Source organism: Cebidichthys violaceus, unplaced genomic scaffold, assembly GCF_023349555.1.
Source record: "Cebidichthys violaceus isolate CVI_PGR_0920_01 unplaced genomic scaffold, fCebVio1.0.p SCAF_22, whole genome shotgun sequence".
Classification (NCBI taxonomy): Eukaryota; Metazoa; Chordata; class Actinopteri; order Perciformes; family Stichaeidae; genus Cebidichthys; species Cebidichthys violaceus.
In genome coordinates this window covers 956305-968981 of record NW_027176395.1, presented here as the reverse complement: position 1 = coordinate 968981, position 12677 = coordinate 956305, and the positions used below count along the sequence as shown (strand labels likewise).

Genomic DNA, 12677 nt, shown 5'->3' with positions numbered 1-12677 from the left:
AAGTCTCACCAGATGCCCCTGGCGTCGGGCCAGTCGCGGCCCATCCCTGAGGCCAGCAGCAGAGGAGACACTGGCTTGTCAAACAGGAAGTGGTCGTCGATGAGCTGCTGCTGCTCGGCATCCGTCATGTTCTTCAGGGCATAGTATTTTCCATTCAGGTCTCCGGTCAGGGAGGCCAGAGCTGCAGGGAGGGAAAGATCAGTTTGAAGAGCCAACATTCCAACACAAATATGTACAAATGCATAAATTCAAGTCTGTTGTCGTTCCTCGTACTACACTAGAGGGAGCCCACAGCTACACAAAGGAGACCGAGCAGCATCATGCCGAGCATCACTGGTTCAGGCCACAGCCCTCTAATCTGAAGGCCTCTACACAAAGGAATCGGCACATCTACCCATCTGGATGCAGAGCACGTGGTACAGATTGCTTCTGCCCATGCTGAGTCACTGACAGACTGCCAGGTACGCTCTTTGTCAGCAGTAACAGGTTCTGAGTCCTCTTTACCTTCGATGGAGAGCGTCTCCACGGCACGCCTCTCTCCTCGGCTGCAGTGAGGCGGCAGACAGAAGCCGCGGACGCTGCGCCCTGTTCGGACTCGGGAGCTCAGGACGTAGTTCGGGTCGAGGTCGTCGCCACCCTGAGGAGGAGGGGGAGGAGCAGCGTTAGTTTCTCTGCTCAGAATTACAGTCAGCCACGTTAACTGAACAGAGGGCTGCGGTACCTTCAGGTTGGCAGGGTTGATGTCAGTCTTGTGCTTGTCTGAAGGTTTGTATCCTCCGTGTCGGTCCTCGATCACGGGGTCCAGCAGCTCCTTGAAGACCTCGTATGTCTCCTCGTCTCCTGCGACGCAGCCCACGGTCATGGATGAAGGGTGGCCTGCACACAAAGGCAACAGGGTCACAGAGGGCACAGCGGACAGACGGACAGACCGACTTCACATCCTCACTAACTCAGTGTGTTATCACATCTCAGGATGGAGCTGCATTACTGTACCAGGATTGTCAACCCCTGTCTGAATGACACCATCTATGGTGAAGCCGTTGGGTGTAGCCCGCTCTCTCAGCCTCTTGTACATGTCCAGGGTTAAGACCGAGGCCATGTGGTTGTTGTGCTGACTGAGATCTGGGAAGTCTTCCTCAGCTGACGGCTTCTTCAGCGTCAGCTTGGCCATACTCTCAGAACTGAACAGAAAGCACAGTCTGCAGGGTGAACCTGGTCCCTGCACTGCAGCAGGGACCAGGTTCACCTGAACACTCTGAATGGTTTAAACACTGTTGGGTTGACAGATTAATCTACACGGGGCTGTGTGTGTGTGTGTGTGTGTGTGTGTGTGTGTGTGTGTGTGTGTGTGTGTGTGTGTGTGTGTGTGTGTGTGTTATAAAACAGGGAAAGCAGCAGTGGATTATCAGCTGCCGCCCTGCATACATTATGCAACACCGCTAATCTTTAACATTTGCTATAAAGCCGTGTAATATGCTGTGATAACGGAGGTCCTATTTAGAGGAGGCCGACAGGGTTTCTAACTGACTCAGCTCTCAATATGTCTCTTAACGTTAGAGAGTTTATCCCCTTCACAAGGTCGCAGTGCACAAAGCTCTCAGGGACAAAGCGCACAGCGCCGCTGCGGCCATTAGACGCGCTCGATCGCGCAGAGCAGATGGCGGTTTCGCCGAAAAGCCGCTTTTGTTTTTACCTGGGTTATCTACCCCAGTCTGAATGACATCATCCAGAGTAAATCCACTGGGTGTCTCTTTGCTCCTCAGCCGCTCGTACATGGCAGGAGTCAGGATCTTGGCCATATGATTGTTGTGTTTGCTGAGGTCCGGGTACTCCTGGTCAGAGGCGTACTTCATCTTCTCCTTGTTGTGCGTGTTACCGAACGGCATGGCTGATCCCTGGGCGGAGGATGGAGGGAGACACGGTGAACAGTGAGGAACAGTCAAACATCGAGTCTGCTGCGGATCATTTATGGAGGTTACGTTTTAGCTCGCGTGACGATGAAAAACGTCCTGCAGTGAACACGGTGTCCTGAATGCGGTTAAAACAGGTGCAGAAATATGCAGCACGTACATTTTAGGGGAAATCGTATGCATCGTTTTATTTTTATATTAACCATTAACATACAATCCAACAGATAACGGTAATATTTTCAGCGAAAATCGGACATATTCATAAGGCCATGAAACCGAGCAGACATCATTTAATCGATCGAATTCAAAGACTATTCGCCAATGTGATGGAATTTGTCGTTAAATTAAATATTGTTCCTACCTGCTTTCGAATCTGAGGACTACTACTACCAGGGGTTGAGACAAATATCCCTATTGTTCCGACCGAGGAGCTCACTAAGCAGCAGCGTTCAGCAGATCTCCGGTCAGGCTTAAGACTTGAGATCGTAATTTATAGGAGACCGTCTCTCCTCCCATTGGTCAGAATCTGAAGTCAATTCATTTAATTGGACGCGCTCTGTACGGAGCGGGGACTCCATCTACATACACAGATTACACTGCTAATTCAATTCTCTGTGCAACAAATAGACATTTACAAATAATATAAAATTCTATGATCCAATCCAACAGTTTATTGTTTACAAGATCAATTACCTGTTTTACCAACATGACGTTAAATTCATTGGAACTGAGGGAATGTTGCGTTCCTGTGACGCCATTTATGTGTAAATGTATGATACAATTTGATTTTAATTTTCGTACCTGTAGTATATTTTTCTGTAAATATTTCTGTACTTTTACTGAAATTAAATGAAGACTTTTAATTTTACATTTTGGTATTTCTTTTTTTTATACTAAAGATATGATCTGAATACTTCTTCCACCACTGTTGTGCTCATGACGAAAGTGTGTTGTTTCTTTATTGTGTTCTTTCTAGAACTCAAACATGGTGTAATATTGTAATATTAGTTTACAAAAGGCTCCATTAAGAGGAAAGCTTTCTCATATTTTGGGGAGATTTCGTGCGTACGTGACCATAAAGAAATGCACCGTCTGGAGGTGAAACGCAGATTTACAAGTCATCCGTACTGCGTCTTTGAATCCACTTTGTCAGCGAAGGGCGTTTACTAGTCCGTGAAGTACCTCCTTTTCCGGTCGTGTCTCCTCCACTTCCTCTGAAAACAACACCACGTGTGTGAGGAGAATGAATGGGTAGCTGTCAGAGCTGTACACGTTCAACGACATTAACGGCACAATTTACCGTTTACCGTCCAACGGCTGTGTTCGCTTGAAACTCAGACGTCACGAGACGGTAGGTCGACAGTCCGCCAACGGTCGTTTTACTTCCCGAGCGTTGGTTAGCTAGTTAAAGGTTACGGAAGCTAACGTTAGCATGCTAGCTAGTTAGCAAGTTAAAACCAGCGTCCAACGTTTCCAACACAAAGTTCAGCAACGTTAGCACTCGTTCGTTTTAGTTGTGCTTACAGACGTTTATGCACTGCGACCTTTCTGTAGGTTTGAGGTCAGAAAGTGTAGAAACGATGTTTTTTAGAAAAGTTAAGTGAAGTTACTTATAATTTAACTGCATTAAATATATAAGTAGCCCCCCCCCCCCCCCCCCCCCCCCCCCCACAACTTAAAGTTAACATCTTCAACAACCACTAACGTTAGTGTCAGTTGGGATAATCTTATCCTCGCTAAATTAGCTAAAGTTAGTGTCAGTTGGGATAACCTTATCCTCGCTAAGTTAGCTAACGTTAGTGTCAGTTGGGATAACCTTATCCTCGCTAAGTTAGCTAAAGTTAGTGTCAGTTGGGATAACCTTATCCTCGCTAAGTTAGCTAACGTTAGTGTCAGTTGGGATAACGTTATCCTCGCTAAGTTAGCTAAAGTTAGTGTCAGTTGGGATAACCTTATCCTCGCTAAGTTAGCTAAAGTTAGTGTCAGTTGGGATAACCGTATCGTCACTAAGTTGGCGTCAGTTGGGATAACGTTAACCAATCAGCTAACGTTAGCTCAGTTAACGTTACATAAAAGCCCATTAAGTCTGTGTTTAACTTTAGTTTAATTTAAACCTAACTAACCCCAATGAGTTAACTATCTGACTAAAACCTATATTAACTTTAAACCCAATCACGGAGAGAAACACTATATTTAATGTAATGTTTATAACAGTAAACTGACTTCAACACAAACCCGATTTGTTTCCATCAAAGAGACAGAAAGATAACAATAGCCATTGATTAATCTAACTCACATATTCTCAATGTTGTCCGACATGTTATCGTCTTCTATTTCTCTTTCGTGAAGAAGCAAAGTGAATCCGTCCTTCTCTCTCGCTCTCTCTCTCTGAAGTGTAACGTTAGTTTAACTCCAACGACCGTTAGTCTTCAGTTTGTGCGCGTGATAACTAGGCTAGAGTTCGGGGTACGTTCAAGATTACGTCACGCGGTTAACTAACTGAAAAATACATTTAGTAGAATGTATATCCACACATCTGTGTTTAGGGGAAACGTAAAACAAATATGCTAACAAATTGCAGTGATACTGATTTTTACTATGTTTATTTTCATACAATAAACTACTGTAGTAAACGTCCGCCAACACCGACCTGTGTACGCTCCTGAACGCAACATATATGCTACAATTGAGATGCTAAAAATGAATTAGAAAATAAGCAAAGAAGTCAAAAATCAATAAAAGTGCAGTATAAAAAAACATCGACAAATCCTGGCTTCATGAGGAAAAAATTATACTTGTATAGAATGTGTGGTATTAAATAATATTTAATTAAAAATCTATTAATATGAGCACATTTGGGACATGACAGTTGGAGTTGATGAAGTACTGATATGTGACGCTAATGCTGAAGTGTCTTAAAGCTGCATTCTCTCTAGTGTCCATCAGGGGGCGACTCCTCTGGTTGTATAGAAGTCCATGAGCAAATATTATATATAGATATTTTCAATTTTACGCACAATGAGTTATTGCTGTTAATCTGCTCCCTCCCTGTCGCAGACTGACGGTGCTGACCATGAGTTTTGTGGAGTACTCGGACCTCATCCGGGACGGTGACGTCGCTATCGTCTACCTGGGCCACGAATCCATGATGCCGGTCAAGGTGCAGCAGGGCGCCCAAACGCAGACGCGCTATGGAGTCATTCGCCACTCCTCGGACCTGATCGGTCAACGCTACGGGTCGAAGGTGACCTGCAGCAAAGGCGGGTGGGTCTACGTGCTTCACCCGACGCCCGAGCTGTGGACCGTCACCCTGCCGCACCGCACGCAGATCCTCTACACCACCGACATCGCCACCATCACCATGATGCTGGAGCTGAAGCCGGGCTCCGTCGTCTGCGAGTCTGGTGAGGGTCGCTTCAGATGTATCGGTGGAGGATACATACATTGATCAACACAAAAACATCAGATATTGCATTTACTCTTGTACTTTTACTTCATTTTGCTGATCATACTTGCGTAAGAAAGGTTTTCAATGCAGGTTCATTCACTGCGGAGTATTTTCATAGTGTTCTATTAGCACCTTTACTTTAAGTAGAGCATCTGAATCCTCCCTCCACTGGCTCAAGTAGGGGGATGGGATACGTGGCTTTATTGCAGCCTATATTTTCTCACATAATGTTTTCCGCTGCAACTTTAAGAAGCGCCTGATTTAAATCGTCCTGTTCACACCTTTTTGAGTCACATGTTTTTGTTCCACAGAGCCTCAGCTGGTGATATTGAACATCGTGCGATGGCTCGCAGATGTGCCCGACACAATTATGTAATTCACTGTTTGTTGACATTGTCGCATCTCTTCTCTCGCCTTCAGCTCCATTTGTTTAATTGCAGTCACACCCGAGTGTGTCGGTGTGTTTTTCCGGCTAGCTAGCTAGCTAGCTAGCTAGCTAGCTTTAGCTGCATTTTCTTCCAGGCCAAGGGCAGTGATGGGGGGATGGGGGATGGGCGAGGATGTTAAAATGTGTGCGTGGTGGTGCAGTGCTCCATCATGTTTTACTGCTGCCAGCCCTGCGAATGTCACTTTATTGTGTGTGTGTGTGTGTGTGTGTGTGTGTGTGTGTGTGTGTGTGTGTGTGTGTGTGTGTGTGTGTGTGTGTGTGTGTGATTGGAAGGGTCTCCTGGTGATGAATGAGCTCAGTAGGAAATCGGTTTAGTCAGCAAGAAGGCTGTACTATCTGCACTGGCATCACATTACTCTGGCCGTGTGCATATTTAACACAAGCACATGCATTAGATTAAAAGCATCACTGGAAGCCTTATCCCAGTTTTATTCAGAGGATTAATGGTTTGAATATCGGCTGGTTTATTAAACGACTGCCTGGATGCAGCATTTTATTAGCTGCGCATAACAACACTTGAGTGTCGTTCTGCGTCGTTGAGGCTCTAATCGGCGTTTAGTTGGTCACGGCGGTGACTCGTAATGTTAGAGCCTGGTAGTCTTTAACCGGTACATGCTGTGTAAACATGCGCCGATTAGAGGCGATAGTTCTGTGGGCTGTTCTCACTTGCTGAAGGAGCATCCGGTCTCGTCGAGGAGTCACCTTGGCTGAGTGTTTGCTGTAGGCTGTATTTGTTTGATTCAGTACACTCAGCAGGTGCTCTCTGGAACTCAAGGGCTCTGGAGTCGTAGCATTGAGGTTGCACAAATATGACAAGTTCAACCGGCCCGGAGGGGGGGGGGGGGGGGGGGGGGATCACAGCTGGTCCAGGAACAAAGAGACCCAGAGCCTCAGTCCAGGTGGTCGTGCTTCTGGCTCCTAAGATTTGAAACTAGCGATAATCATGTCGTGTATAATCTTTAGTGGGGATGCAGTGATACCAGTATCTGTATCAGGCCCGATGCTGTGTTGATGTACTCACAAAACTACAACCGCATCAGATACCACTAGAGCAACATAATGTTAACCTCAGTCAAACCGTTAATTATTATAAAAAGAACTATGAATGTCAACTTTGAATGTTAAAATGTCAGCGTGTGAGTGAGTGAGTGAGTGAGTGAGTGAGTGAGTGAGTGAGTGAATGTGCGCCTCTCTGTCTGTCCACGGCTCGTCTCGCATTCTGCTGCAGCAAACTGCAAAATGTTTTGGGGGCCAAGTTATGCTTAAAAAAATTAAAAAAACTAACCTTTTGTTTCAGCCAATATATTGGAGCCAGTATTTAGATCAAGTGTCTCATCCACTGCTGATTATAATGGAGAGAAAAACAATTTAAAAACCTGTTTGGAACAGTTATCCCCGAACCATGAAGGAACGCTATTAGTCTAGTTTCCTCTCCTGGTGGTCAAATTTCTTTACAGAAGTGTTTCAGTGTTGACATTCACTGGTTTTGTGATTCTTGGTGCTTAGAAAATGTCAGCTTTCAATACAGAAATATGTGTATTATTTAATTTGTCCAACAACCGTAGTGCGGTGCTGAGGTCTACAGAGACAGAAGTGGGTTAACGGTCGGACGACTTTACTCTCTTACTTTCACTTTCTCATCTTTCCCTGAAGGGAAATTGAGTTGTTTTTTTGACATGTGCCTAGTTTTTTGCTTCTCATCCAGGAAACCACCCTGATAGAATCAGCGTTATTGGCCACGTACTGTGTGTGTACTGCACTGTATAAGTGTATATCCAACAGTGTATATATATATGAACATAAAGAACTATAACGATGGATTTGAGATACTGGTGCAGAATGGTGCAGCGCTCTCGTTAAAGGGCAGTTTGTCATCAGTGGTGTAATATTCTGCTCTTCATACCTACAGACTGACTGAAACACACTGTGTGGAGGAGCTGGTGGTTAATGTGGCCACCAAGTCCTCCAGCTGACACGTAGACGAGGTCAGACCAGGTTCCATTTCCTCTACGAGACCCTGAAGAACACGTCGACACCACTTCCTTTATTTCATGAACCACTGCCGATAGAACAACGCCAAATATGGGAATACTTGTACCAATACAATGCTAACCCGTTAGCCGTGCTTTCACAACAAAGGTTAAACATTTGTGCTCTATAATCACGTTTGTATCTAGTATTTACGAATTCCAACAGTTATTTTGATAATTGATTCATCGTTTTAACCATTTTAAATAGCATATCACAAATTAAAAAAAATGTGGTCTCATCCATTTTATGTTCCAAAAAATGTATTGAATTTAAAAGTAGGGATTTAGAAAACCAATCTAAATCTTTGTAGGCGCCGGTCATCTAACTCTCCAGCAGATTAAATCTCTGCCAGCTTCTGAGAATTGTTGCTGAGTAAACGACAAACGAAGGGAAGCGAAACTTCAGACCAACAGAACAGTAAATAAATTTAAATTCAGGACTTTTGTATTGGATTGTACACAGTTTATATTTTGATAGTCACTGCATCAACATAAACCCAGTGAGGACAATCAGCACAGAAACCTAATGAGGTCATCTGTCTCTATCTGTCTGTCTCTCTCTCTCTCTCTCTCTCTCTCGCTCTCTCTCTCTGTCTGTCTGTCTGTCTGTCTCTCTCTGTCTCTCTCTTTCTCTCTGTCTGTCTCTCTGTCTGTCTGTCTCTCTCTCTCTCTCTGTCTGTCTCTCTCTCTCTGTCTCTCTCTCTGTCTCTCTGTCTCTCTCTCTGTCTGTCTGTCTCTCTCTCTTTCTCCCCCTCTCTCTCGCTCCCCCCCCTGTGGTTATGTAACAGACAGCTGTTTTTGTCTGCATGTTTAAATCTGCATATTGTCATTCCTTCAGTTTATAACACCCTCCACAGTTTCCTGCCTGTATCCGGCTCAGCAGTGAGAGCTTTTTAGCGAGTCGGAGTGCTGCTGTGGGGTAAACATAGCCCTCTTTGTCGCCACGCGAACAAAGGCGGCGGTGATGTAATATCAGGAGAAGAAGAAGAAGAGGGTGGTGGTTGGGGGGGGGGGGGGATTTGCTGGCTTCTAGCTGTGCTCTCGATGCTGTCTCGTCCCTAACAGCAAGTCACATGACTGGTGCTATTCTGCTTCTTGTGAAATCACACATCACTCTGCACACTCAGAGCTGTAGCGTCCTCTCATCAGTGGAGAGAGAACCAGAGTGACCAACGTTAGAGCTTTTCACTAGATAACACGCCTTTGTTTCCACTCTAGAGCAGAGTCGGAACCTTTTTCTTCATCCGATTTGAAGACCTGATGTTAACGTGCAACATTACGTCCCAAAAAAATCAGATCCCAAAGTCATGCATGTGTCACTTTGTCAATGCACGCTTGTACCAACCATTCAGTGGACGGTGTTTTCTGAAACGTGTTGGAATGACGTCTTGCTGCAGCTTGAGAACTAGAACATGTATCATTTTGGGTTTGGACATGTCCACAAATTAACAAACACTTTAAATCTTCAATTGCATTTGGTGTTGAATCTAAATAATACACTGAATTGGTGCCCAACTCTGCAGGTCTACACATCTTTGTATCCTCTTGTATTCCATTATTGTATCTCTCAGTCGTTTGAATCAAAGAGTTCTGTGTGTCCTAGGCACCGGTAGCGGCTCGCTGTCTCACGCCATCCTGCGCTCCATCGCCCCCTCTGGTCACCTGCACACGGTGGAGTTCCACCAGCAGCGGGCGGAGAAGGCGGCGGAGGAGTTCAAGGAGCACCGCGTGGACCGCCTGGTCACCGTCAGGAACCAGGACGTGTGCAAGGACGGCTTCGGGGTGACCGGGGTGGCGGACGCCGTCTTCCTGGACATCCCCAGCCCCTGGGAGGCCGTGGGACACGCCAAGGCTGCCATGAAGAGACAAGGTAGGACTCTCTGACTCTGTGTTTTTAAACCTCTTCTCATCCCCTGCTTTATGGTGTGTTTGACTCTAAATGGAGCATAATGTACTAAATGAACATCATGCTGTATTGAAGAAGACTGTAAACTAGAGATCGAGACCATAAACTCATGTTTACAATGTTTACTGAGGGAATAAATCAAGAGAGAAGTAGAGTCATTTTAGACTAGACTTCTATACAACCAGAGGAGTCGCCCCCTGGTGGACACTAGAGAGAATGCAGCTTTAACACACTTCTTCAGAACTGCAGGTTGCTGCCTGTTTAGCATCTATTTTCTACTGGATTCCAGTGATTTCCTTTTCACTGTATTCTATATCAGACGATGCTCAAAGGGCCGGTGTTGATCTCAATATTGGGACTGAATTGGGACGTGATGCACGTTAGCGCTCCAGTAAAGACGCTGATGTTTGCTACAGGCGTCCTAAACGTCGGCCGTTTAATCGGCAGATATTTTGATAATTGATTGAAGTACATTTTCAAGCAAAAAATGCCAAACATTTGCTGCTTTCAGCTCCTTAAATGTGAGCAGTCACTGCTTTACTTTGTCTTATTGTGATTGTAAAGTCAATATCTTGGTAATTTGGACAGTTGGTTGGGGCGAAACCAGCTACTTAAACCAGCATTAAATGAACACCTGGGTGAATGAATGACTGGAGGTTACTGATAGTATTGAAACATGTGTGTGTGTATATATAAAGGCGTTATATGGCGAGAAACACTCACCGTCCCCTGATGTTGACTTTCCTGTGACTCAGGAACATGACTGTGACTGAGCGCATGTTTAAAATACCAGCCCCCCCACCCCCCCCTCGTCGCCTCTCTCTCTGCACTCTAACAGCGTCCATCGATCCGAGTCGACACAGCTCTCATTAAGTCTCCGACCTCGTGTTGCTGTTTGTTCTCGGTCACAGAATAAACTCACGTCGGGTGTTTCTGTGACGACCAGAGGAAGCAGCAGCAGCAGCAGCAGCAGCAGCAGCAGCAAGTCCAGGCAGGTCGTCGGATCACTGGAGTGGGTCAGAAGTAACGCTTTGTGACATTAATGAATAACTGTATACACAGAGTCGTACACAATCTGCTGAAAAAAGGTCAATATTGGTACGAGGGGCGTCGTAATAGATCGACACTGACGTTTACTGACGTATTTAAAAATGAAATATTAATATCGTGTAAATGTTCCAGCGCCTCTTAAATCATTTAACAGCTATGGTTTCAGAATCTCTCTCCACCTCCCTGAACTCGGATTTTGAATCTAATTAATTTGCTTAAAAAAAAAGAGACAAAACGCACAATAAACAAAGACTGACTGACTCAGTTTGGTTATATGATATCGATATCATGAATATTATTTTGGCTATAATCCTGATATCGTGACCGCTCTAATTGATGGCGCTACATTGTATTTTCTGACCGTGTGTGTTTGATAGAAGGAAAAAAGCCTCAATTTTTAACATCTCAATGGATTTAAAAAGGCAATATTGTATGCTGCCACCAAACCTGTTTATCCAATGAACTGACAAAAAAAATGTAGTGACTCGACACAGGATCAGTGGTTTATGAGTACTTATTATTAATATTATTATTATTATTATTATGAGTACACGCTCGTGTTCCCGCGGCACATTATTGCAGCGTGATTTTAAAAAGTAAGCCCCAATATGAAGAGGAATGCTGCTCTCCCTCCTCTTCCGTGAATCCCTTTTATGGTGCCACTGCTACATATTCCTTTCATGAGCTGTTCACCCTCTCTCACACACACACACACACACACACACACACACACACACACACACACACACACAGACACACAGATACAGATAAATAGAGTGCAGCCATTGTAGAAGCAGTCCCATGACCATACAGGGTTATGCTGCAGGGAGAGAGGGCTGGTGACTGAGGCTCCACAAGGAAAGGCTTGATTTACTTCCCACTGCTCACACTGGGGGTTTTCTCCAGAGAGCCTGGGGCAAGCTGAGCATCACTACACCCCCCCTGGTCTCTGAGAAAGGATCCTGACCGACCCCTCCCCTCCCTGCTCGTTTTTTAAGACTTTTATTATGCAACAGTAAAGCAAACGCGTCCCGTGAACTCAAACACTCGTCGCCCCGATAAGGATCCCAAGCTTCACGCATGTATAGGTATCAGTGGTGGACGTACGGTTGACACTCGAGGCTATTAATAATGCCTCGAGACGCCTTTGTGTAATCATCAACCCGACCCCTCCCTGTGCGTTGGTCCTGGTTGCTAGGAGCTGTGTTTATTGCGGTCTCGAGGGAGAACGCTGGTCCTGTTGGCTAAAGGAACGCCTGCCATCTGAAACATCCCCGAGTTTACCAGACAGGTCGGACTCTTCAACAAGGCTGCCCTCTGCAGACTCCTTCGGTCTGTAGCTGGGCCTGATGAAGCTCGTCTCTCTGCAGATTATGAAGTGTAGATTCAGATTAAATGAGCAGATTGCAGCACAGCTGTCGCCCTCTGATGCTCAATAGGTGAACAAACAAATCAAGTTGAGTAACGGAATTTGAACAGGAACCGATGTCTTGAACTAGTTTATGTGTGTGTGTGTGTGTGTGTGTGTGTGTGTGTGTGTGTGTGTGTGTGTGTGTGTGTGTGTGGTATCATCTTTTAGGTACCGAGAGAACCTGGACTTCTCTAGGTACCTAAAAGATGATAAATCATTAAATCATGCTGTATTGGAGAAAATAAACACATGAAAAGAATTAACAATTCTAATTATAAAATCCAAAATTCACAAATTCCTCGCTGAAACAAATTCTTAGTCGACTAAGACGATTGTTAACTATTAATCGATTTCTAATTTGTTTGCTCAGAATGAGCTGTAAACCCACGGTGCTCTACCTGCTAACAGCAGACTCACTCGGTTAGCGACTAGCTGGTGAACAAAGTGGAGCATTTAGCAGCTAAAGGGACACAG

The 12677-nt window shown here is 45.1% G+C and overlaps 2 protein-coding genes across 2 annotated transcripts in view; one reads left to right on the top strand and one right to left on the bottom strand.

Annotated features, from left to right (window-relative positions):
• Nucleotides 1-5: 5 nt before the first annotated feature.
• Nucleotides 6-2441, bottom strand: ckba (creatine kinase, brain a). The gene is given in 6 exon segments (XM_068717563.1): nt 6-181; nt 505-637; nt 722-876; nt 1694-1895; nt 2272-2360; nt 2363-2441. Coding segments are annotated over 6 exon segments (819 nt in total). The 5' UTR covers nt 2427-2441.
• A 693-nt stretch (nt 2442-3134) lies between these two features.
• The window catches only part of trmt61a (tRNA methyltransferase 61A), a 12137-nt gene continuing 2594 nt past the window's right edge, over nt 3135-12677 (top strand). The window contains exons 1-3 of the mRNA XM_068717562.1: nt 3135-3261; nt 4968-5314; nt 9440-9706. Coding sequence (XP_068573663.1) covers nt 4984-5314; nt 9440-9706 — 598 coding nt within the window. The 5' untranslated portion in view covers nt 3135-3261; nt 4968-4983. The remainder of the gene's footprint in view (nt 3262-4967; nt 5315-9439; nt 9707-12677) is intronic.